The 25,171-nt window shown below is 38.2% G+C and overlaps 1 protein-coding gene across 15 annotated transcripts in view; it reads right to left on the reverse strand.

The window, feature by feature from the left end:
- The window catches only part of CEP83 (centrosomal protein 83), a 163,493-nt gene that overhangs the window by 15,991 nt on the left and 122,331 nt on the right, over positions 1–25,171 (reverse strand). For 13 of the 15 annotated variants that reach the window (XR_012420492.1, XR_012420491.1, XR_012420494.1 and 10 more), the window contains 4 exons: positions 23,909–24,038; positions 4,799–4,902; positions 1,797–1,986; positions 169–790 (listed from right to left, as the gene is read on the reverse strand). Coding sequence is in view for 12 of the 15 variants with exons in the window: in XM_045365721.3 (XP_045221656.1) it covers positions 686–790; positions 1,797–1,986; positions 4,799–4,902; positions 23,909–24,038 (529 nt within the window). In the remaining 3 variants the exon portion in view is untranslated. Of the gene's footprint in view, positions 1–168; positions 791–1,796; positions 1,987–4,798; positions 4,903–23,908; positions 24,039–25,171 lie in introns of those variants that run through there. The other 2 variants (XM_065524653.1, XM_074007522.1) reach the window with 1 other exon arrangement.

A 25,171-nucleotide genomic window follows, 5' to 3' on the forward strand; every position in this document is an offset into this window, starting at 1 on the left:
GTTTATAAAGGGACCTGAGTTCAAGTTTTATAATCAATGGCCCCCTTGTTAATACAGTAATATGATTTAATTATTTGCACTTATTTTCTAACAAAGCCAAAGTCAGTAGACGGTCATATTGCTAAATATATGCTATATGGTTTATGTAAAATTAAACACAAGACAATATAGATTAAAAAAATATTAAGCTCTTTAATAAATTATGTATGTGTACACAGCTTTTAGAAAAGGTAGCCTTTTGAATATAGATACCTTTACCTTCTTTATGCTGACTTTTAAATTGTCATCTTTTTATATAGTAAACCAGAAGATGTGTACGGACCCTGTTATTGCCAAGTATCCCAAGGATGAAGAGGGAATTAATGATAGTTATATTTCACTCAAAATGCCAAAAAAAATTTCAACAAAGTAAAAATTTTAAAACTTGACTCTAGTTTCTTTCATTCTCAAACCATTGTCAAATATTCTAAATATCTCTGAGACTTTCTCTTGTAATGCTTCACTTGTATAATCCTAAAATCCTGACAGTCATACAATACAGCATGTAGTAGTAGGTACCTTTTCTTGAGGCACATTCAAGTGTTTTGGCAAACAGTAAAAAGTATCTAAATGCCACAGGTTAAAACATCAAGTTTTACTGAGTCACCAACTTCACCTCTTTTGATCTGCCTGTTCTCCAAGAACATCATTCTCCAGAAGATCCAAGTTCCTCTAGTTGTCTTCTTTGTGTTGTCTCCAGTTCTTCTAGTCTTTTGCGAAGTAGGGAGAGTTCCCTTTGATGTTGTTCCTCCTTAAAATGATGTAGAGAAAGCATAGCAAAAGAAACTATTAAAAAACTAGTAGAAAAGTAACTGTTAGGCAGCAGCCTTGGACTGCCTCTTTTATATATGCCTATAATATGTGGCAAGGAAATGTTGACCACCATAGCAGTCTAAAAACAGTAGCATGGGCTAAACTACCATCTAGTTTTGCTTCTCTCCTGCCTCAGGCTCTAGCCTTAAGCAAAACCCATAGTCTGTTCTTCTCTAAGTGTAAAATTCACCAGGGAGTGAATTAGAAAATACTAATGCAGGGCCCACGTATACTTACATGGCATCTTTCCAACAACACTGGTGTTTAACAGCAGTTTATTATATAATAAAGCACTTGGCCTTAGATTCAATTCAGTGATTAAAATCTGTGCTTACATTATAAAACGTAATTACTTATTAATACTCCATCTTCTGAAAATGAATCAAATCTGATTCCTTCAATACCTCAGGGGCCTGATACAACAGAAAGAGCCCAGGTTTTGGATTCAACAGGTTTAGGTTTGAAACTTTGTCACTTATTAGCTATGACCTTATACAAGTCACTTCAGTCTGAATCAGTTCCCTTACCTATGAATTAGGAATAGTAATATCTGCCCTCAAAGCATTTTTCGTTAGTAGGCATTGCACAGAACATGCAGTTCACTGCGTTAGTAAATTCTCAGTAGTAATTAGTATTAACATTATGAATAAGCTACAAACTCTAGGTTACTCAAAGACTCAATCAACTTTCCTCTTTTCTATTGTCCAGTAAGAGATTTCACTCCCAGCACCATCACTAAAGGATCATGATTCAAACTGAATTCAGCAAATTTCTAGGCTAAATGAAAGGGAAGAAGTTAAAACTAGTTTTAAATGTTTATGCCATTTTTGTGGTGAATTTTGAGCACTGACCAAAGTGATAATTTGAGTTTTATCACCATATTTAAACATTAAAAACCTACAAAAATGTATGACTTTTTTTCTAAAAAAAATAAATGCTCATACCTGCATATGAGGAGGAAATGGTAGTTCCATGCTTGCAACCATGGCTGATGATTGAAAGCTAACAGGATTGATAGATGCCGTTGGAGGCATGTTAGGGACCAAAATTAGACTTCGAAATTCATTATGTCTTCTCTGTATATCTTTTAGTCTTTTTTGAAGCCTTGTATAGTCTTCAAAAGGAACATTTTGTCTTAAAAAGAAAAAATGTTTATTTAATATGGTTATACCCTATTGAAGCACAGTATGATTCACAGAATATAATTTTAAACTGGAAGAGGATTTCTAAATTATGAGATCTATATATAATATATAGATAAAAAATCTGTTTACCTAGAAAGATAAACAGAAACATGACATAACATCTTACTCATTAGCAATCATTAGCATTGCAGACTATCAACTCATTATAAAGTTATATTTGCTAATTAAAGATCTAAAATCTTTTGATACTTTGGTACTCACTCCTACCCTCCCACTCACTCCCATTCATGAATCCTGAAACTAAAGGGAGACTCTAAACCAAAAGAGTGCCTTACCTTACAGAAAGAATCAAATAAAAATACAGTTCATCCCTCAGTATACACATGGGATTAGTTCCAGGACATCCCTCATATATCAAAGCCTATGCATACAAGTCCCGCAGTCAGCCCTGCAGAAACCTGCATAATGGAAAAGTTGGTTCTCTGAACTGGAGGGTTTCACATCCTGTGAATACTATATTTTCTATCCATGTTTGCCTGAAAAAAAACTGCATATAAGTAGATCCATGCAGTTCAAGCCCATGTTGTCAAGGGTCAAGTGTAAAGAAAATGCTAGATTGAAGCTTACAAAATTGCCATTTTTAATAGGTGAAATATGGTCAAATATAGAGATTTTCACATAGTTCAATCTAATTTTTTAAATGTCAGTGTGATATTATAGTAAGAAATATATATTTGGTCTTTGCCCTTGGTTCCTGGCACATAGCTCCTAAAACTCTGGGAAACTGAATTGATAAGAGTATCTTTTGTATATAAATAAGATAACTGGTGGCTGGGGGCCCCTGAATAGCTTTAGGATGATCGGGCAGGTCACCAGAAAGATTGAGGCATGATTGGAGGGCTGGAACTTTCAGCCCCACTCTCCAAATCTGGAAAGGTAAAGGGCTAAAGGTTGAGTTGATCACCAATGGCCAATGATGTAATCAATCATGTCTATGTAATGAAGCCTCCATAAAAATCCAAAAGGCTGGGGTCAGAGAGCTTCTGGATTGCTGAACATGTGGAGGTGTCTGGAGGCAGGCATGCCCAGAGAGGGCATGGAAACTCCATGCCCCCTTCCTCATACTTTTTCCTATGTATCTCTTTCATCTGGCTGCTCATCTGTATCTTTTGTAATACCCTTTCTAATAAGCTGGTTAACATAAGTTTCCCTGAGTTCTGTAATCTGCTCTAGCAAATTAATTGAACATGATGAGCAGATCATGGGAACCCCAATTTACAGCCATTTTTAGCCAGTCAGTCAGAAGCGCGGGTTACAACCTGGGGCTTATGGCTGCATTCTGAAGTGGGGAGCAGTGTTGTGGGACTGAGCCCTCTACCTGTGGGATCTGATGCTAAATCCAGGTAGACAGTATCAGACCTGAATTACAGGACACCTAGCTTGTGTCCACTGGAGAACTGATTACTCCATGTATAGGAAAAAACCCCAAACATCTGGTGTCAGAAATGTTGTGCTGACTGTGTGAGAATAGGAAAAACACTGGTTTCATAATAGGAAAAAAAAACCAGTGTTTTTCCTATTATAAAAGGTAATCACAAAGGTGAAGCTACACAACTTTAGGAAAAACGACAAGGAGAAAAAGGCTAACTTTCCAGGCCTTCACAGATCATCATTTTTTGGACATGACTTTCAATAACCATTAATCACACCAGTAATCAAATATAATTTCAAAATCGCTCAAAATTCTAGATGATCTGCACCACAGCTGGCCAATCTTGAATTGCTAACGTTTCAATATTAATGTTTATGGAAGAGGAAGTACGTTGAATTCTGTTTTAGAAGGACTGAGCCAGGAATGGTGGCTGAGGCAGGAGAATGGATTAAGCCTAGGGGTTCGAGGCTACAGTTAGCTACGATTGTGCCACTGCACTCCACCCTGGACAACAGACCAAGACCCCATATTAAAAAAAAAAAAGAATTAAAACAAAATTCAAAATTACAAGTGTGTTTGTAATTTACAAATTACTACCAAATTAATAAACTAAAGGTGGCTTCCTACTTTGGAACATAGTATTATAAGGCTGGCACTAATTCTACAGTCTAGAAGCCTCTAGAATGTTCTTTAAAAAACAATTGTTCACCTTTTGGTAATAATTGCACCCAAGAACACCAGTGCACATCATAAAACATCACTGCATGGTATTATAGGCAGTTTCCACTACAGAAAAACCTAATACTTGAATAGCTAAGGTGCTAAAGGCTACCACTAATTCACTAAATTAAAAAGATTTTTCTTAACTCGAATGAAATGTGTCATATAATGCCACTACCAACAATTTAATATGACAAATCTCTGCTTTAAAAATGCTGATGATCCTGATTATCAGATGTGCTTGAATGTGACTACAAAAGCTCAATAGTATCTCCACACCAGGAAACCAAAACTGACCTTTGATTCAAAGTTGCAGCCACAATTTTCAGAACTATGCAATAGCTACAACTGTCTTGTCTCAGCAGCAAGGACTAACACCACTCCTTGCTACCAAAGCCAGTGACACTTTCTGTTAGTCCCAACCATAAGGCATGTGATAGAGACCTGGCATGTGATAGAGACCTTTTGGTTTAAAGGAACATTCAGTTAGGGGGTAAAAAAAAAGGATAGTATATTAGGAGTTATCAAGTTGTCTTAGAACTCTTGTAAATGTATATTTTAAAAGAAAAGAAGGTACATTATACTTAGAGACAAAGTTCTATGACCTCAAAATAACCACATGGGGTAGATACACATACAAACACATTACCTATTTAACACCTGATTTTCTGTTTCCAATTCTTCTTTCTTTGCCTCCAAGACTTCTACTTTCTCTTGTAGTCTTTTCAATTTGTTTTCATGGAGAGATTTTCTCTAGGAAAAGATAAATATGAACAAGTATGTTAACACATAATCTCTTATTTGAATAAAACTATATAGAAAATATTTTACTCACCAAAAACTGTATTTAGATATGAATGTTTTCAGTGAATACTAGAAACAAAGATTAGTAGACATGGCTCTTTCTGAAAATTGCAAAGATAATAAACCACAAATCTATCTAATATTCTCAATGTGACAATTATGAATGCCAAACAAAAAAATTGGTATCAATAATTGCTGCAAATAAAAAAATCTACAAAGGGAAGGAGTCAAATTTTACTACCAAGTCTGCCTTTACATCTGGTAAGAAATAATGAGTTCTCCATTGTCCCAGAAGATAGCATGTGTTTAAGAGAACTAAGCCAGGTACAGTGGCTCATGCCTGTAATCCCAGTGCTTTGGGAGGCTGAGGCAGGAGGATGGATTAAGCCTAGGAGTTCAAGGCTACAGTTAGCTATGATTGTGCCATTCAAGAACCCATCTTAAAAAAATAAAAATAAAAGGTGGGGGGCGCGGTGGGGCGGGGCGGGGCCGGGGGCGGTGGCGGTGGCTCATGCCTGTAATCCCAGCACTTTGGGAGGCTGAGGCGGACAGATCACAAGGTCAAGAAATTGAGACCATCCTGACCAACATGGTAAAACCCGTCTCTACTAAAAATACAAAAATTAGCTGGGCGTGGTGGCGGGTGCCTGTAGTTCCAACTACTTGGGAGGCTGAGGCAGGACAATCACTGGAACCTGGAAGGCGGAGGTTGCAGTGAGCCGAGATTGCGCCACTGCACTCCAGCCTGGCAAAAGAGCAAGACTCCGTTTCAAAAAAAGAAAAGAAAAAAAAAATTACAAGCATATTTGTAATTTATAAATCACTACAAAATTAATAAACTGAAGGATCAGAAAGCTAAGATAGATATGGATGCATCTGTTTAAAAATTGCCTTTCTAAATCTTAAAACGAAAAAGTTTAAACTTTACAATATACAAAGGAAAAAATTTCTAAGTAAATATTGTATGGTTTGATTAAATAATATGGAAAAGCCCAGGTAAAATGCAAAAGGAGTATATGGAAAAAAGTAGTTGTTTTTTTTTTTTTCCAGTTTTTATACACAGGCCTTTTGTTTTTTAATAGAAAAACACCTGTAATGTTAAAACTCATTTAGTCACTACAAACCTTTTAGGTACTTGTTTTTGAATTCTTTTTTAACTGAAGCATAATCTTATAGAGAAATGCATAGAATATAAATGTAAAGCTCAATGAAAAACCACAAAACAAATGCTGGCATGATTCCCTTGTAGGTCAAGAGCACTGCCATGCCAGAAGGGCCCCTTCCTTTCCCCCTTCCAATCACTAGGCCTGTCATCCTCTGAAAAGGTAACCAACTAATTTACTTCCAAAAGTATAGTTTACTTTTGCCATTTTTGAACCTCATATACATACAACCATAGTATGTACTCTTTTATTAATGGCTTTATTTCACTCAACATTGTGAGATCTGTTACTTACAGATATACTTCATTAATTCCCACATATTATATTCCACTTATGATTATTGCATAGTCTAGTATATTCACTCAGTATACCATCAAGGGTTATTTGCATTATTTCCAGTTGGGTCTATTACAAATAACTCTGCTACGAGCATTCTTTCTCATGTTTTGATTGTCCCACATCCTCCAACATCCCAGAAGGTTTCCTTATGCTCCTGTCTGGGGCAAAAGAACCACTCTTCTGGCCTTTATCACCATAAGTATGTATTTACGAATTTATAGGTAGTTAAGGAGTCCATCTGTCTATCCATCCACCCATTCATATGAAAGAAATAATAAATTTATGCTCTTTTATATCTGGACTTTTTTCTCAGCATTTCATATGACTAAGCCATGGGTGTTGTATTGTCACAGCACCTCTTTTTCACTGTAATGCTGTCATCCACTGTACAAATATACCACATTTAATCCATTTTCCTGTTGATGAAAATTTAAATTGTTTCCAGTCTGGGGATATAATAAATATTTTATGAACATTCCTAAATATGTTTTTGGCACATGTAAGTACCTCATTCTCTTGAGTATACACCTATGAGTGGGTCATAGTGTATACATGTTTTAGCTTTAGTAGATACTGCCAGTTTTCTAAAGCAGTTCTACCAATTACATTTTCACCAGGAACATGTGAGAGTTCTAGCTGTTCCACATTTTTGCCAATACTTGGTATGGTCAGTCTTTTAGTTTTTGCATCCTGTTTTGGTGAAATACAGTATCTCACCGTAGTTTTAATTTACATTTTCCTGATAGCTAAAGGTACTGAGCACCTTTTCTTATGCATGTTAGTCATCTGTATATCCCTTCTTTGTGAAGTGTCCATCCTAGTCTTTTGTCCATTAAAACTTTTGAGTAACCTGATTCCTACTGATTTGTAGTTCTTTATATATTCAAGATATGAATCGTGTGTCAGATACATAAGTATTGCAGATTGACCTTCTCCAGCCTATGGTGTCATTTTCTTTCTATTAAGAGTATCCCTTAATAAAAAGTTTTTAATTTAAATAAAATCAATTACATCAATCATGTATTTTATAGTAAGAACTTTTTGCATCCTGCTTACCTTTACTATCCCAAGATCCTAAAATTTTCTCCCAAGTTTTCATCTAGAAGCTTTATTTTTTTTTTTAATCTATCACACTTAGGTGTATGGTTCATTTTTATCTATGTTGTGAGGTTAGGTTGAGTTTAATCAATTGACTCACTACTATTTATTTGAAGGAGCATCCTTTATCAAAATGCAGTGGTACCTTTAGTGTAAACCTACTTCTGCTACTGTTCCATTTGCCTGTTTATCCTTATGCCAATACCACACTGAATTACTGTAGCTTATATTTGGTGTTGATACCTGGTAGTTTTGAGTCCTCTAGCTTTATTGTTCTTCAAGATTGCTTTGGTTATTCTAGTCCTTTGTACTTTCAGATAAATTTTAGAATCTACTTTCTAATTTCTACAAATAAACCTGCTGAGCTCTTGATTAGAACTGCATTCAACTTATGGATAAATTTGGGAAGAACTGACACCTTAATACTGAATCTTCCAAGTCATGAACATGGTACCGTTTTCCCTTTAGGCATTCTTCAATTTTTCTTAGCAGTATTTGTATTTCAGTGAAGGCATAAACATCTTTCACTAGATTTGTTCCTAGGTATTTTATGTATCTTCATGCTATTGTAAATGGCATTTAAATATCTTCTAATTGTGTGTGTAAAGAAAAATAACTAGTATTTGTTACTTGACTTCGTATTTAGAAATTTTAAAAATACACATTAACAGTTTGACAGATTTGACTTTTATGCATGCACAGTGACATCTGTGAATGATAATTTTAACTTCCTTTCTACCCTTTATGTCCATTTCTTTATTCTTAAAACTTTTTTACGCTCAGAGGTACATGTGCAGGTTTGTTTTATAGGTAAACTCATGTGCAGGTTTGTTTCAGAGGTAAATAGATTATTTCATCACCCAGGTACTAAGCCTAGTACCCAAGTTATTTTTTCTGATCCTCTCCTTCCTCCCATGCTCCACTCTCAAGTAGGCCCCACTGTTTGTTGTTCCCTTTTGTGTCTGGGTGTTCTCATCATTTAGCTCCCACTTATGAGAATGAAAACATGCAGTATTTGGTTTTCCTTTCTTGTGTTAGTTTGCTAAGGATAATGGCCTCTTGCTCCATCCATGTACCTGGCAAAGGACATTATCTCATTCTTTTTTATGGCTGTATAGTATTCCATGGTGTATATTTACCACATTTTCTTTATTCAATCTTCCATTGATGGGCATTTAGGTTGATTCTCATGTCTTTGCTGTTGTGAATAGTGTTGCAATGAACATATGCATGTATGTGTCTTTATGGCACAAAGATTTATATTCCTTTGGGAATATTTACGCAGTAATGGTATTGCTGGGTCCAATGGCAGTTCTGTTTTTAGCTCTTCGAGGAATTACCACACTGCTCTCTACAATGGTTGAACTAATTTACACTCCCACCAACAATGTATAAGTATTCCCTTTTCTCCACAACCCTGCCGAAATCTGTTATTTTTAAATTTTTTAATAGCCATTCTGACTGGTGTGAGATGGTATCTCACTGTGGCTTTGATTTGCCTTTCTCTAATGATCAGTGACATTGAGCTTTATTTCATATGCTTGTTGGTCACATGTATGTCTTCTTTTGAAAATGATCTGTTCATTTCCTTTGCCTACTTTTGATTGGAGTTGTTTTTATCCTGTAAATTTAAGTTCTTTATAGATGATGGATAGACCTTTGTCAGATGCAGATGCATAGTTAGCAAATGTCTTCTCCCATTCTGTACGTTGTCTGTCTACTCTGTTGACAGTTTCTTTTGCTGTGCAGAAGCTCTTATGTTTAATTAGAAACCCATTTATCAACTTTTGCTTTTGTTGTGATTGCTTTTGGCATCTTCACCATGAAATCTTTGCCAGTTCCTATGTCCTGAATGGTATTGCCTAGGTTGTCCTCCAGCGTTTTTATAGTTTTGGATTTTACATTTAAGTCTTTAATCCTTCTTGAGTTGATTTTTTGCATATGGTGTAAGCAGGTCTAGTTTCAATCTTCTGCATATGGCTGTTTATCCCAGCACCATTTAATGAATGGGGTGTCCTTTTTCCCATTGCTTGTTCTTGTCAGCTTTGTTGAAGATCAGATGGTTGTAGGTGTGAGGCCTTAATTCTGGTTACTCTATTCTGTTCCATTGGTCTATGTGTCTGTTTTTGTATCATATCATGCTGTTTTGGTTATTGTTGCCCTATAGTATAAAGTCAGGTAGCATGATGCCTCCCACATTTTTGTTGTTGTTGTTGTTGTTTGGCATAGGATATTGCTGTGGCTATTTGGACTCTTTTTTGGTTCCATATGAATTTTAAAAGTATTTTTTCTAGTTCCATAAAGAATGCCATTGGTAGTGTGATAGAAATAGCACTGAATCAATAAGTTGCTTTTGGCAGTATGACCATTTTAATGATATTGATTCTTCCTATCCATGAGCATGGAAAGCTTTTCCATTTATTTGTATCATCTCTGATTTGTCTAAGCAGTGTTTTGTAATTATCATTGTAGAGATTGTTCACCCCCGTTTAGCTGTATTCCTAGGTATTTTATTCCTTTTGTGCAATCATGAATGGGATTGCGTTCCTGATTGGCTCTCAGCATGGCTGTTGTTGGTGTACAGGAATGCTAGTGATTTTTGTACATTGACTTTGTATCTTAAAACTTTGCTAAAGTTATCAGCTGAAGGAGCTTTTCGGATTGAGACTCTGGGGGTTTTCTAAACATACAATCATGTCGATTGCAAACAGGAATAGTTTTACTTCCTCTCCTCCTATTTAGATGCCCTTTCTTTTTCTTTCCCTCTTCCCTCTTCTCTCTCCTCTTTCTCTCTCTCTTTCTTTCTTTCTCTTGCCTAACTACTCTGGCCAGGACTTCTAATACTCTGTTGAATAGGAGTGGTGAGAGAGGGTATCATTGTCTTGTGCTGGTTTTCAAGGAGAATGCTTCCATAATTTGCCCATTCAGTATGATGTTGGCTGTGGGTCTGCCACAGATGGTTCTTACATTTTGTAGTATATTTCTTCAATACTTAGTTTATTGAGTTTTTAATATAAAGGGATATTGAATTTTGTCAAAAGCCTTTTCTACATCTATTGAGATAAACATGTGGTTTTTGTCTTTAGTCCTGTTTATGTGATGAATCACATTTACTGATTTGCACATGTTGAACCAACCTTGCATCCCAGAGATAAAACCTACATGATCATGGTAGATTAGGTTTTTGATGTGCTACTGGATTCAGTTTGCAAGTATTTTGTTGAGGATTTCTGCATCAATGATCATCAAAGATATTGGCCTAAAGTTTTCATTGTTGTGTCTCTGCCAGGTTTTGTTATCAGGACAACGCTAGCTTCACAGAATGATTTGGGAAGGATTTTCTGCTCCTCTATTTTTTGTAATAGTTTACGTAGAAACAGTACCAGCTCTTCTTTCAACATTTGGTAGAATTTGGCTGTAAATCCATCTGGTCCTAGGCTTTCTTTGGTTGGCAGATATTTACTACTGCCTCAATTTCAGAACTCATTATTGGTCTGTACAGGGTATCAACTTCTTCCTGGTTCTGTCTTGGGAAGGTGCATGTGTCCAGAAATTTATCTATCTCTTCTAGCTTTGTTTGTATGCAGAAAGGTGTTCATAGTTGTCTGTGATGGTTGTTTGTATTTCTGTGGGGTCAGTGGTAACATCCTCTCTGTCATTTCTAATTGTGTTTATTTGGATCTTCTCATTTTTCTTCATTAGTCTATCTAATGGCCTACAAATTTTCCCAAAAATGCAACTCCTGTATTAGTTAATCTTTTGAATGGCTGTTCATGTTTTGATCTCCTTCTGTTCAGCTCTAATGCTAGCTTTGGGTTGGTTTTCTCTTGGTCCTCTAATTCTTTTAGTTGTGCTGCTAGGTTGTTAATTTGAGATCTTTTTAACTCTTTGATGTGGGCATTTGGTGCTATATATTTCCTTCATAACATTACCTTAGCTGTGTCCCAGAGATTCTGGTATGTTGTATCTTTGTTCTCTTAGTTTCAAATAATTTCTTGATATCTGCCTTAATTTCATTATTTACTCAAAAGTCATTCAGGAGCAGGTTAACTTCCATGTAATTGCATGGTTTTGAGCAACTATATTTTTAGTCTTGACTTCAACTTTTATTGTGCTGTGTGTTTGGTATTTCAGTTATTTTGCAGTTGCTGAGGATTGTTTTATGTCTGATTGTATGGTCAATTTCAGAGTATGTGCCATGCAGCAATGAGAAAAATGTATATTCTGTTGTTTTTGGATGAAGAGTTCTGTAGAGGTCTATCAGATCCATCTGGTCCAATGTTAAGTTCAGGTCCTGAATATCTTTGCTAACTTTCTTCCTTGATGATTTAATACTGTCAGCGGAATGTGGAAGTCTCCCACTATTATTTTGTGGGAGTGTAAGTCTCTTTGTAGGTCTCTAAGAACTTGCTTTATAAATCTGGGTGCTCCTATGTTGGGTGCATATATATTTAGGGTAGTTAGGTTTTCTTATTGAATTGAACCCTTTACCACCATGTAATACCTAGTCTTTTTTGATTTTTGTTGGTTTAAAATCTGTTTTATCTGAAATTAGGATTGCAACCCCGGCATTTTTCTGATTTCCATTTGCTTGGCAGACGTTCCTCCATCCATTTTGAGCCTATGGGTGTCATCACCTATGAGACAGGTTTCTCGAAGACAGCATATCATTGGGTCTTGCTTTTTCATCCGGCTTACCATTCTGTGCCTTTTAAATGGGGGCACTTGGCCCATTTATATTCAAGGTCAGTATTAATATGTGTGGATTTGATCCTGTCATTGTGTTGTTAGCTGGTTATTAGGCTGGCTTGTTTGTGTGGTTGCTTTATAGTGTGGCTAATCTGTGTACTTAAGTGTGTTTTTGTATTGGCTGGTAACTATCTTTTTTTTTTTTATGCTCTCAGCAGAATCATGGTAACCATCTTTCCATATTTAGTGTTCCTGTCAAGATCTCTTGTAAGATGGGTCTCCATTTTACATGCATTTGCTTATCTAAAACTCCCTCAGCATTTGCTTATCTAAAAAGGATCTTATTTCTCCTTTGTTGAGGAAGGTTTGGCTGGATATGAAATTCTTTGTTGAAGATTTTCTTTTTTTTTTTTTTTTTTTTTTGAGACGGAGTCTCGCTCTGTCGCCCAGGCTGGAGTGCAGTGGCACGATCTCGGCTCACTGCAAGCTCCGCCTCCCGGGTTCACGCCATTCTCCTGCCTCAGCCTCCCGAGTAGCTGGGACTACAGGCGCCCACAACCACGCCCGGCTAATTTTTTGTATTTTTAGTAGAGACGGGGTTTCACCGTGGTCTCGATCTCCTGACCTTGTGATCCGCCCGCCTCGGCCTCCCAAAGTGCTAGGATTACAGGCGTGAGCCACCGCGCCCGGCCGAAGATTTTCTTAAGAATGTTGATTACAGGTCCCCAGTCTCTTCTGGCTTAAAGGGTTCCTGCTGAGAGGTCAGCTGTTAGCCTGATGGGGTTTCCTTTGTAGATGACCTGCTCTTTCTCTCCAAGTACCTTTAATATTCTTTCATTTTGATCTTAGAAAATCTGATGATTATGTGTCTTAGGGATTATCTTCCTGTGTAGAATCTTGTTCTCTATATTTCCTGTTGGAAGTTTTCTTGGACAATATCCTGAAATGTGTTTTCTAAGTTGTTTGCTTTCTCCCCAACCCTTTCAGGGATGCCAATGATTTGTAGATTTGGCCTCTTTACATAATCTCATATTTCTTGGAGGTTTTGTTCATTCTTTTCTATTCTTTTTTATTTTTGTCTGACTGTCTTATTCCAAAGAGCCAGTATTCAAGTTCTGAGATTATTCAGCTTGGTCTCTCTCCTGCTGTTAATACTTGTGATTGCATTGTGACATTCTTATAGTGTGTTTTTCAGCTCTATCAGATCAGTTAGGTTCTTTTTTATACTGGCTATTTCATATGTCAGTGCCTGTATCATTTTATTGTGATTCTTAGTTTCCTTGGATTGGGTTTTGCCATTCTCCTGAATCTTGATGATCTTCATGCCTATCCATATTCCGAATTCTATTTGTGTCACTTCAGCCAACTCAGCCTGGTTAAGAACCCTTGTTGGAGAACTAGTGGCCATGTGAGTTGACACTCTGACCATCTGAGTTGCTAGAGTTCTTCAGTTGATTCCTTCTGTTTGATGATTCCATCTCTGCTTGGGGGCGTTCCTTTAACTGCTGGGCTGCCTCTGATAGAAGTGGTCAGCCAAGGTCAGGGTAGTTATGCCAGAGTTCCAGGTTGGATGACCCTGCCCAAGGAGGACAAGTGAGGACTGGGACTTGCATGGAGAACAGTCTGGCAACTTTTCTGAGGTGGGTGTTTTGTGTTGGGCATCCGTACCAGACCCTGGTCCCTGCAGACTCTCCAGAGCCTGGAGACAGTAAGGGTGAGGGTTACAAGACAGCAAAGATGGCAACCCATCCCTCCCACTAGGAGCTCTGTCCCAGATAGTAACAGAGCTGCTACTGGCTTGATGGCCCTGGTGGGGATGGCTGGAGATCCAGGTTGGAAGGACCTGCTCAGTGACGAGATACAGAATCAGGGACCCACATAACAGTCTGGCCACTTTTCCATAGGGCTGCTACAGTGTGCTGGGGGTCCACTCCAATGCCTTTTCATCTTGAATTTTCCAGTACCTGAAGATATCAACAAGGAAGTCTGTGAAACAGCAAAGATGGAGGACTGCCCTTCTCTCTGGGAGCTCTGTCCCAGGGAGGCACAGACCTGTTGCTGGCAAAACACACTAACAGGAGGTGGCTGGAGACTTTGGTTGGGAGATCCCACCTAGTGAGGAGTAACAGAATCAGGGACCCACATAAAAAAGCCATCTGGCTTTTTCCATAGGGCAGCCATGCTTTGCTAGGGGTCCACTCCAGCCCCTAGTCACCTCAGACTCTCTAAAGCCTGAAGACAACAGCTAAGGTTGCTAAACAGCAGAAGTGGTGGCCCACCCCTCTCTTTGGGTGCTCTGTTCCAGGGAGGTTTGAAACTGCTGCCAGTCAAAAAACACTGGTGCACATGGCTGGAAACCCTGGTCAAAAGGCCCTGTCCACTGAGGAGGAATGGGATTAGGGACTCATGTGAAAAAGCAGTCTGGCCACTTTTTCACAGAGCAGTTGTGCTGTGATGGGGGTCTCCTCAAGAGTTGCTTCGGACTCTCCAGATCCCAAAGGCAAAGAGCTAAAGCTACAAAACAGCAAAGCCCGCAGCCCATCCCTCTCTCTGGGAGATCCATTCCAGGGAGGTTTGAAACTGCTGCTGGCCAGAAAACACTGGTGGAGGTATGGTTGTAGACCTGTCGGGAGATTCCACCCAGTGAGGAGAAACGAGACCCAGGAGCCATATGAGAAAGCAGCCTGGCCACTTCTCCTTAGAGCTGTGCACCAGGGGACCACTCCAGTCCCTAACCATCTCAGACTCCCTAGAGCCCAAAGGCAACAACGGCTAAGAATGTGAAACATCAAAGATGATAGCCGATCCCTCCCCCTGGGAACTCTGTCCCAGGGAGGCTTGGAACCACTGCCAGGTGGAAAACAACAAGAGTGACTAGTGACTCTGGTCGGGACGTCCCCCACTCATTGAGAAGCAGGGTCCGGGACCTGCATAAAAAAGCAGTCTGGGCGCTTTTCCATCGGGTGGCTGCACTGAAGGCAACAATAGCTAAGGCTACAAAACAGCAAAGATGGCAGCCCATCCCTCCCTCTGGGAGCTCCTTCTCAGAGAGGTGTAACACTGCTACCAGTGGCTGGCTAGAGTTCCAAACCAGTGGGTCTTATCCTGCAAGGTGCCATGGTAGTGGGGCCTGCAGACTATCACTGCTGTATCCCTTGGATTCAGCCTCTTTCCTAGGGGTATGTGCAGGGGTCTAACAACCCGCTTGGCTGGAGTTGCAGTTGCTTTTGATGGGAAACCTGGGTATCTAAAGCTCCCAGAGCTCTATGTGTATCTGAGCGGCTGCACTGCTGAGACTCCATGTAATTCTGTGTATCAGGCTGTAGACCCTGGTGGAGTGGGCTCACAAGGGGATTTCTTGATCCATGGGTTGCAAAGATCCAAGGAGAAGTGTGGGTCGCTGGGGTCACTCACTCACTCACCACTTCCCTGGAAAGAGGAGGCTCCCCTGGCTCTGTGTCACTCCCAAGTGGGTGACTGTCCTGCTTACTTTTCTCCATTCTTTCTAGGTCAAGTTGTTTTCTTGATGAATCCCAATGCATGTACCTGGATGCTTCAGTTGAAGGTGCTGTATTTACTTACTCCTTCTATTTCTCTCCATGAAAATGGCACACACTAGCTGCTTCTAGTTGGCCATCTTGGCCAGCCACCCCCTACATTTCTTTTTCTTGCCTTATTATACCAGCTAGAACCTCCGATAAAATATTAAACAAAATGGTGATAGTAGACATCTGTTCCTGACCTTGGGTAAGTAAGGGGAAGCAGTCAATATTTTTAATCAGTAAGTATGATGTTAGCTGCAGAATTTTTGTAGATACCATTTATAAGATTGAAAATTCCCTTCTGTTCCTAGTTTGGCAAAAGTTTTTATCATGAATGGGTGCTGAATGTTGTCAAATTATGTTTCTGTGTCTCTTAAGAGGATCACAATAGTTTTCCTTCTTTGTTCTGTTAGGGTGTTGAATTACATTGAACAATTTTGCACGTTAAGCCACCTGTATTCCTAGAATAAACCCTGAATGCTCATGATATATTACCATTTTTCTGTATCACTAAATTCAGTTTGCTAATATTTAAGATTTTTATATCTATGTTTATAATGCAATTTTTCTTTTCTTATATTGATTGTATCAAGTTCTAACCTCGTAAGTGGAGATGTGTTTCCTCCTTTTCTATTATCTGGAAGAGTTTGTGTTAAGATTAGTATTAATTCTTCCTTAAGTATTTGGAATAATTTACCAGTGAAGCCAAATGAGGCATATCTTTGTGGAAGGTTTTTAACCGAAGATTTCATTTCTTTAATAGATACAGGACTATCCAAATGACCTAATTCTTCTTATATTAGGTTTAAGATGTTCTTAAAGAAATGTATTCATTTATTCGAAATTGCATGATTAATTAGCATAACAGTTTTTATACCATTCCTTTTGTTTTAATATCTATATGCAGATAGTTAATATCTATAGGTAGATATCACTTTTTTCATTCACTATATTGTTCATTTGTGGCTCTAAATCTCATCTCATCTACTTTGTGGGGAGTCTGAGGACAATCAGTCTTTCCAACGTTTTATCAATTTCATAATCTTTTTAAAACCAACTCTTGGCATTTCTATTTTCCTCACTGTACATCTTCTGTCTCTGTCACTGATTTCTGCTCATCTCTTGATGATGGCGACATTGTCTGCTATTAAATCTATCCATTGAGTTAAGTATTGTTATTGTGTTTTTTTAGCTCTAAACTCATCCTTTTTAGTGCTGATCTGTAACCTGGACTATGAAAACGTGGTTTCCCTGACTCCTATTCTGCCCCTCTACACAACAGCCGGAAATTCGTCAAAAATGTAATTCAGATATCATTTCTCAATTCAAAAACCTCCAGCGTGTTCCTACCTTAACTGAGAATAAAAGCTGAAGTCATGGCATAATTTGGCCTCCTACTATACCTCTCTCTATTCTAGCTTCCTGGGCCTCCTGTGTTCTTTCAACATACCAAGCAGATTCCTGCCTCTCTTGTACTTGCTATTCCCTCTGTCCGGAACACGCTTACCTTACATATAACAATGTGGCATCCTCCCTCCTTTCCTTCAGTCTCTGCTCAAATGTTACCTTACCAGAGAAGCCTTGCCTGACCGCCTACATAAAACAGCACCCCCTACTCCTGTCAATTTTCCTTTTTTTTTTTTGACATGGAGTCTTCCTCTGTTGCCCAGGCTAGAATGCACTGCCACCATCTCAGCTCACTGCAACCTCTGCCTCCAGAGTTCAAGCAATTCTCCCTGCCTTAGCCCCCTGAGTAACTGGGATTACAGGTGCCTGCCACCATGCCTGGCTAATTTTTGTAGTTTTAGTAGAGATGGGGTTTCCTCATGTTGGCCAGGCTGGTCTCAAACTCCTGACCTCAGGTGATCCGTCCGCCTTGGCCTCCCAAAGTGTTGGGATTACAGGTGTGAGCCACCACGCCCAGCCTACTCCTGTCAATTTTCCTCTTAGTACTCACCTCCACCTGATAGTATTTCTTTCTTTATTCTATGTCTCCTAACCAACTACAATGTAAACGCCTCGGTGCAGGGTCTTTGTTTACTTCTGTATTCCAGTGAATGAGTAAGTACCTGATACATAATAGATGTTTAACAGATCTATTGAGTAAATTGGATAAATGAATACAGATAAACCTTGTAGGGAAGACAATCTGACCAAGGCTGTTAGTAATAGGAATGAAAATAAATGGGGTGGGGGAAAATTTGAGAGGCATCAGAAAGGAAGAATTCATAGGCTTTATGAGTTCTTATTTTAGGTTGAATAGTGTCTCCCAAAAATTCATGGGCACCCAGAACCTTAGAATGTGACTGTGGTATAATAAGAAATATATTTGGTCTTTGTCCCCAATTCCTGGTACAGAGCTGCTAAGACCTGTGGAATTTGTAAGTGATAGGAGTGTTTTTGTATAATTCATAACAAGTCCCTTTCAATCATACCTGAGTTGATGGTAATGAGGTAACTTAAAGTTGAGGCCCCTAGACAGCCTAAGGATGGGGGCTGGTCACCAGAAAGACCAAGCGATTAGATGGTGAATGCTTTCAGGTTCACTCCCCTGACCCGTATGAAGGGGTGGGGGCTGGAGATTATGCTCTACAAAAACTCTTCAACAACGAGATTTTGAGAGCTTCCAGGCTGGTGACCACATTGACTTGCTGGGAGGGTGGCTCACACAGAGAGGGCATGGAGGCTTTACACCCCGACCCCCAACACCTTGCCCAATGCATTTCTCCTATTTGGCTATTCCTGACTTTTATCCTTTACAATAAACTGGTAAATATAGTGTTTTCCTGAATTTTGTGAGCCATTCTAACAAACTATTAAACTGAAGGAGGGGGTCGTGGGAATCCCTAAGTTAGTCAGTCAGAATATAGGTGACTCAGACTTGCAGCTGGTGTCTGCAGTTGGGGCAGTCTTGTGGGACGGAGCCCTTTAGCTTGTGGGATCTGACTCTAACTCCACGTAGATAGTTTCAGAATTGAATTTCTGGACACCTGGTTGGTATCCAGAGAACAGAGAAATGATCGCTGGCATTGGAAAAGACCCTAGAGTAATCTTATTTGGAAATAGGGTCTACAAATGTAATCAAGTTAAGATGAAGTCAGATTGGATTACAGTGGGCCCTAAATCCACTATGGCTGGTGTACTTACATAAGAGGAGTGAAATCTGGACACAGAGCTACAGCTACACAGGGAGACCATCATGTAAAGACAAGGCAGAGACTGGAGAGATGTGTCCATCTAAAACCTAAGGAACCCCAAGGATTACCAGCAACTACCAGAAGCTAGACAAGGGGCATGAAAAAAGATCCTCCTCCAGAGCCTTTTGAAGAAGAATGCTTCTGCTGGCACTCTGACTGTAGATTTCTAGGCTCCAGAACTGTGAGAGAATAAGCTTCTGTTGTTTTAAGCCACAAGGTTTGTGGTAATTTGTCACAGCAGCCCTAGGAAACTAATATAGTGCCTGACTAAATTTGGAGATAAGGCAGACCTCAGGATGAATCACAGGTTTGAAGCCTAAGTGACTGCAAGAATAACTTCTACTGAAAGAAATGGAAAGTCCAGAGGGAAAATTAGTGGAAAGGAATTATTCTAATTTTTACTTGAGTGGTCCAACACAATCACAGGATAGTCAAATGGATGCCTTAGTGTTATAAACATTATGACACAAAGGACTAATAGAACAATTAAAAAAATATAGGTGTAAGAATTAAGGCTGGGATTCCCCTTTTACCACCTTCTAGTCAAATCCAATTAACTTTTTTTCAATGATTATGTTAATGACCATTTATCTTTGATACCTTTCTTTACCTTTGGTTCCCATAACATCACAATATAGCTTCTACCTCTGTTCACCACCACACCTAGCTCCTCGTTCTAAGTAAATTTACTATTCTTCGGCGATCTGCAAAATCTTGAGTTTCTATTTCTCTAATTTGAATTATTCATCTCTGAAATTCACATTCTATTATTTCTAGTAACCTATATAATATCTTAAGACTCTACGTCATGTCTACATGGAGGCACTGCCATCATTTCCTATCTGACATATGTTTCATATCTTTCTACTCAACTGACGTTCTTCAATCCATTATAGTAACTCCACTTACGTCTTCTCAGAGCTAAAATACTTCATAGTTTTCTTTCTTATTTACCAATATATTCTGCAATTATTTTTTCCTTTGGAATACCTCTGGCAGTCACCTTTCACCTTCATTCCTATATTCCAAGTCCCAATTTTAGACTTCTTACCTCACTTTAAGTTTACTATAGCATCTTCCTAACTGGTCTCCTTGTCTTCAGATTTTTTTCTATCTAGCACAGTGGTTCTCAAATTTTAGAGTCCGCATAAATCACCCAGGAGTGACTAGTGGGATTATTTAAGTGTTTCTTGCATGTTATCTTATTTCTCCAACAAGATTATATAGTTATCAAAACCAAGGAGTAATCACGGCTTCTATTTCCCCCCAGTGTATAGCATAATCTAGGCCACACAACATATTCAATCAGATATTTTGCAACTTCAAGACTATGATTCATCTCTTTTTTGAAAACATCCATAATAGTATCTGACCAAGAAGCATTTCAGAGACATATACCTTAGAATAAAAATAACAAGTTGTCATTCCAGGTTCCTCAAGAAAAAAGAAAAACCCAACTCACTGTGCTTGCTTCAAGAGATCTCTCTTCAGTGGGGAAAGGGGAAATACATTCTCTCTGCATATATCAATTATAGAAGGGCATCCCAACTCAAGATCCTGGTCAAACTTTTCCAAACAAATCAACACAACAAAACATCATTTACATAAAGACTACTTAAAAAGAGCAGAAATGACAATCTCTGTGCTTAGGAGCTTGGAGGTCTGAGTAACACAGATGGCAGTGAGCCATCTTATCCAGCCTGAGGGAAAAAAGAACTTTTCACAGGAAAGCAACTCTAAAGGATTATTTCTGCCCTGGGTATCATAATTTGTGACTTTTGTTAAGTCTTATGGCAAAAAATGTTATGACTTTTGGCATTAAAGAACCTAAAAAGTCTGTTGCACTCTTATGAATTATATTTATGTAATCTGATAGCTAAAATTGTCAAATAGAAGCATTATCTTTAACTTGAATGGGAAAAGGGTATGAGTTAAATTAATTTACAGTGATTATTCTTACATAAGAAACGACTCATATGGACCATAGCTATATTAAGCGAAAAACTGTAAAATATTTGGAATCAAAGAAAGCAGGAAATTAAAGCCTAACAGAGCAGTGGAAAGAGCACCAGACTGAGAACAGAAACATGCAGATTTCAGTCAACTTTTGATTCTTACTTGTTAAGTAATCTTGGGTACCTCCTCTCTTCGTTTGCTAACTTGTAAAAGCTATCTGAATGCTAAGATCCCTTCCAGTCCTAAAATTATATACAGTTATATACTTTTTAATTGTATTTCTAAGTTACACATGATGTTTTTCTATTTTAATTGATGTAAACTTGTAAGCTCCTAGGGCAGTGTCCCACGTAGTATGACAACTCTAGGTCATAATCATTCACTGAATTGACCTTAATAATTTCACTATGACTTAAATCGCAATCCACAGACCACATTTTAAAAAGTAAAATGACTATTTACTATCTTCACACTCATCATCTGGCAGACATTTCAGTAGAAAAAAAAACTAATCCTGTTGCAATACTAATGAAATGTTACTTTGTAGTGTTTTTGGGTTTAATTATTATTTTTTTTTCCTGAGATAGGGTCTTGCTGTGTCACCCAGGCTGGAGGACTGGTGCCATCACAGCTCTCTGCAATCTTGAACTCCTGGGCTCAAGTGATCCTCCCACCTCAGCCTTCCAAATAGCTGGGACTATAGGCATGTGCCACCATGTACAGTTTTTTCATTTTTTGTAGAGATGGGGTCTGGCTATATTTTGTAGATTTTTTAAAATATCACCTCCTCCCCTCCTTCTGGTATACTTATGATTAGGTGATAATCTCACCACTGGGTGTCACTTTTGCTTCAAAAGAATTCAACCCAAACTAACCTCAATAATTAGAATTTGATCTGTAAGATACTTATCCCTAAAGTCTCAAAATTTAGCTCTTACAATTTCTTGCTGTAACATGGCTTCAGATGTTTCTAGGCTTTAAACACAGTGCAAACAAAAATCAGCAGGATTTCTGAGATCATAGGTCATAAAACAATCCTCTGAAATCCCATTAATATCCATACACTTTTCAGTACCTACATCGACAGAAAGTAAAAAAAGTGACATATACAGAAAAACAAACAAGTATGCATATTTGGGTATAAAACACTGGGATCCCTATATAATAAATGCTGTTTTTCTAATACTACTACTTCTAGCATTATGAGAAGATAAAAGTAATATTCAGAGACCAAGAAAGTAGAGAAGTAATGACTTTTAGACTACTTATGTTGTCACTCCAACTGTCAGCAACATTTGGCAGTGATATCCAATTACATAAAAAGGGATCTAGGAACTGATGTGTGATTTTTCAAATTCAGAATAAGTGAAGGATCTAGAGTTATTTTCTCTTACCTAAATATGAACAGTTAACCTTTCCAATAAACAAACAGATATTAAGATAATGGTTACTGCATCTAGAAGTATTTTCCTCTCATCTCAGATCTTCTCTCCTCTCCACAACAAATGCTACTACTAAAGGAATTTATCAAATGGAGACAACTCAAATCATTTCTGGGACTTTACATATAACACACACACACGCGCACACACACACTTTATCATGTCCCTCCTCTTCCTCTAATCCTGTTGAAAAGATTACCATGTCCTGCTCCTCCCTTAATCACTGCCATGAGTCATGGTTACTAATGGGACCTGTTACATTCCTTGGGTTTGCTGAAATAGAAAAAAGTTGTAAGCCACTGACTTAGAAGATCCATCTAGATACATTATTTCCATGATGCCCTGGACTGTTTCCAAGAAAACAAAGTTAGGTTCTGGAGAAAAGTATGCCTGCAAAGGTAAAACTTAAAAAGTATCAATGCTGTGGGAACTACTGTGGCGGTTTCAGAAGCCAAGGGAGTCCCAGTTCCTCCTGCTGGAGCAAAGAAATACTTGCTCTTGTATTTCTGAATTGGAAACAAAAAAGCCTTTTAACCACAAAAGTGATAAAATAGACATTAGGCATAAATGAAACAACCTTAATCACACTATAATTTAACTGGAGAATGTGTAAAATATGACTTCCATGGGTTGGCCTGGAAACTATCCCTCTGAAAAACACCTTCTGTGTGGAAAAATGCATGTCAACTCAAAACAATTGACTTACACACAAAATTTAGAAACAAACCTGCTGGACAGTCTGGATTTTCCCAATGTATTTCTGCAAGGTTGACAGCAAAATGTCATGCTTAGATATTAAATTAAACATATCACTAAAATCTCAGATTCAACTATATATTTATTCTCCTATAAGAGTTTATTAGGATGGACGTGGTGGCTCATGCCTATAATCCCAGCACTTTGGGAGGCTGAGGTGGGAGGACCACTAGAGATCAGGAGTTTGAGACCAGCCTGGCAAACATGGGAAACCCTATCTCTACTAAAAATACAAAAATTAGCTGGGCATGGTGGCACGTGCCTATAATCCCAGCTATTCGAAGGCTGAGGTACGAGAATCGCTTGAATCCAGGGGATGGAGGTTGCAGTGAACCGAGATCGCACCACTGCAATCCACTCTGGGCCATGGAGTCAGACTCTTAAGAAAAAAAAAAAAGAAAAGAAAAAAGGGATTTAATTATATTTTACTCCACAGAAATCACTTTTTATTTTATTTTTTTGAGACACGGTCTTGCTCTGTCACCCAGGTTGGTGTGCAGTGGCACAATCTTGACTCACTGTAAGCTACGCCTCCCAGGTTCATGCCATTGTCCTGCCTCAGCCTCCAGAGTAGCTGGGGCTACAGGTGCTCGCCACTACATCTGGCTAATTTTTTTGTATTTTTGTAGTAGAGATGGGGTTTCACCACGTTAGCCAGGATGGTCTCAATCTCCTGACCTCGTGATCCGTCCGCTTCTGCCTCCCAAAGTGTTGGGCTTACAGGTGTGAACCACCGTGCCCGGCCAGAAATCACTTTAATAAGAACCACTTGCCTTTTTCTGGGCAATTGCAGCTCGCTGAAGTTTCTCCTTAGCTTGATTACACTTTTCTTCTCTCTCTGTGATACGCTCATGAAGCTTGTGCTTTTCTTCCAACCACTGTATCTGTTTCTCTTCCAATGTCCTGTCAGAAGAATGTATGTAAAACATGGAAGCTAAATAAGTTCTTAGGATTAAATAGGATTAAATATCACAAGTATCAGCAAACTCACTACCTGCCTGACCACATTTTTAATTATCCAACTGCAGGTCCTCCTGTATGGCCACTTGTTTGCAAATCCCACCATTACTGAGCACTTCCTGTGAATAAGACACTGGACTTAGAACACTATGTGTATTGTATCATCTGTTCTTTACAAAAATCCCAAGTTAGGTGTTTCTGTCACCTTTATACTTCTGTCCATTTTACAAATGAGGAAACCGAGGATTAGAGCAGTTAGCTAACTTAAGGGCTCACATCTAGTTAATGGCAAGACAAACACTTGATAACAGGTGTGAAATATAATAACCATCAAACTACAAATATCTGTCCTCATAAATTTGGTTTAAGAAAATCAAGCCTGGTATCAAATCTTAATGCAGTATGTCTTCTGACTAGAGTAAAATGCATATGAATGATAAAATAACATCATAACAACTTATATTTTTAAAGCTATTCTGCATACTTTATATGATTTTTTTAGTATTCCTACTATACGCAGTACAAATGAAAATAACAAACCCTGAGAAGTTAGATTACTTGCCTAAGGTCATACAAGATTTTAAGTATCTTAGCTAGAACTAAAATCACATTCCATTGACGCTTCGTACAGCTATTTTCTTATATACAATTCTATGAATATTATTTAGAAACCAATGATTAATTACTTAAATTTGCTAGCTACACTGTCATAGAATTATTAAGCTCGTTTCAATCAAACACTTGAGAAATCCAAGCACATGTTTTTGGTTTTTACAAAATAAAAGAAAAATAAGTTGGATCATCTGAAATGTCACAACATGTTATGGATATTTATCTTGCTTCCTTCCTTTTCTTGAAATTCAACCCCATATATAAAAGCATGGACAAACCTTAGAATATGTAATAATAGAAAAACTGAAGAAACACAGTTTTATGTGGCATGGTGGCCTTCAGAAGAAGAAATTTGAAAAGAATTATGTTTTGTAGATTAAAATAAAAAGTTACTTATAAGGCAAACAAAGACAAAGCAAATACAAAATAGTACAGTATTCTACCACATCTAAACAAATGTTTCC

This window comes from Macaca fascicularis, chromosome 11 (assembly GCF_037993035.2).
Source record: "Macaca fascicularis isolate 582-1 chromosome 11, T2T-MFA8v1.1".
In the NCBI taxonomy this organism is placed as follows: domain Eukaryota; kingdom Metazoa; phylum Chordata; class Mammalia; order Primates; family Cercopithecidae; genus Macaca; species Macaca fascicularis.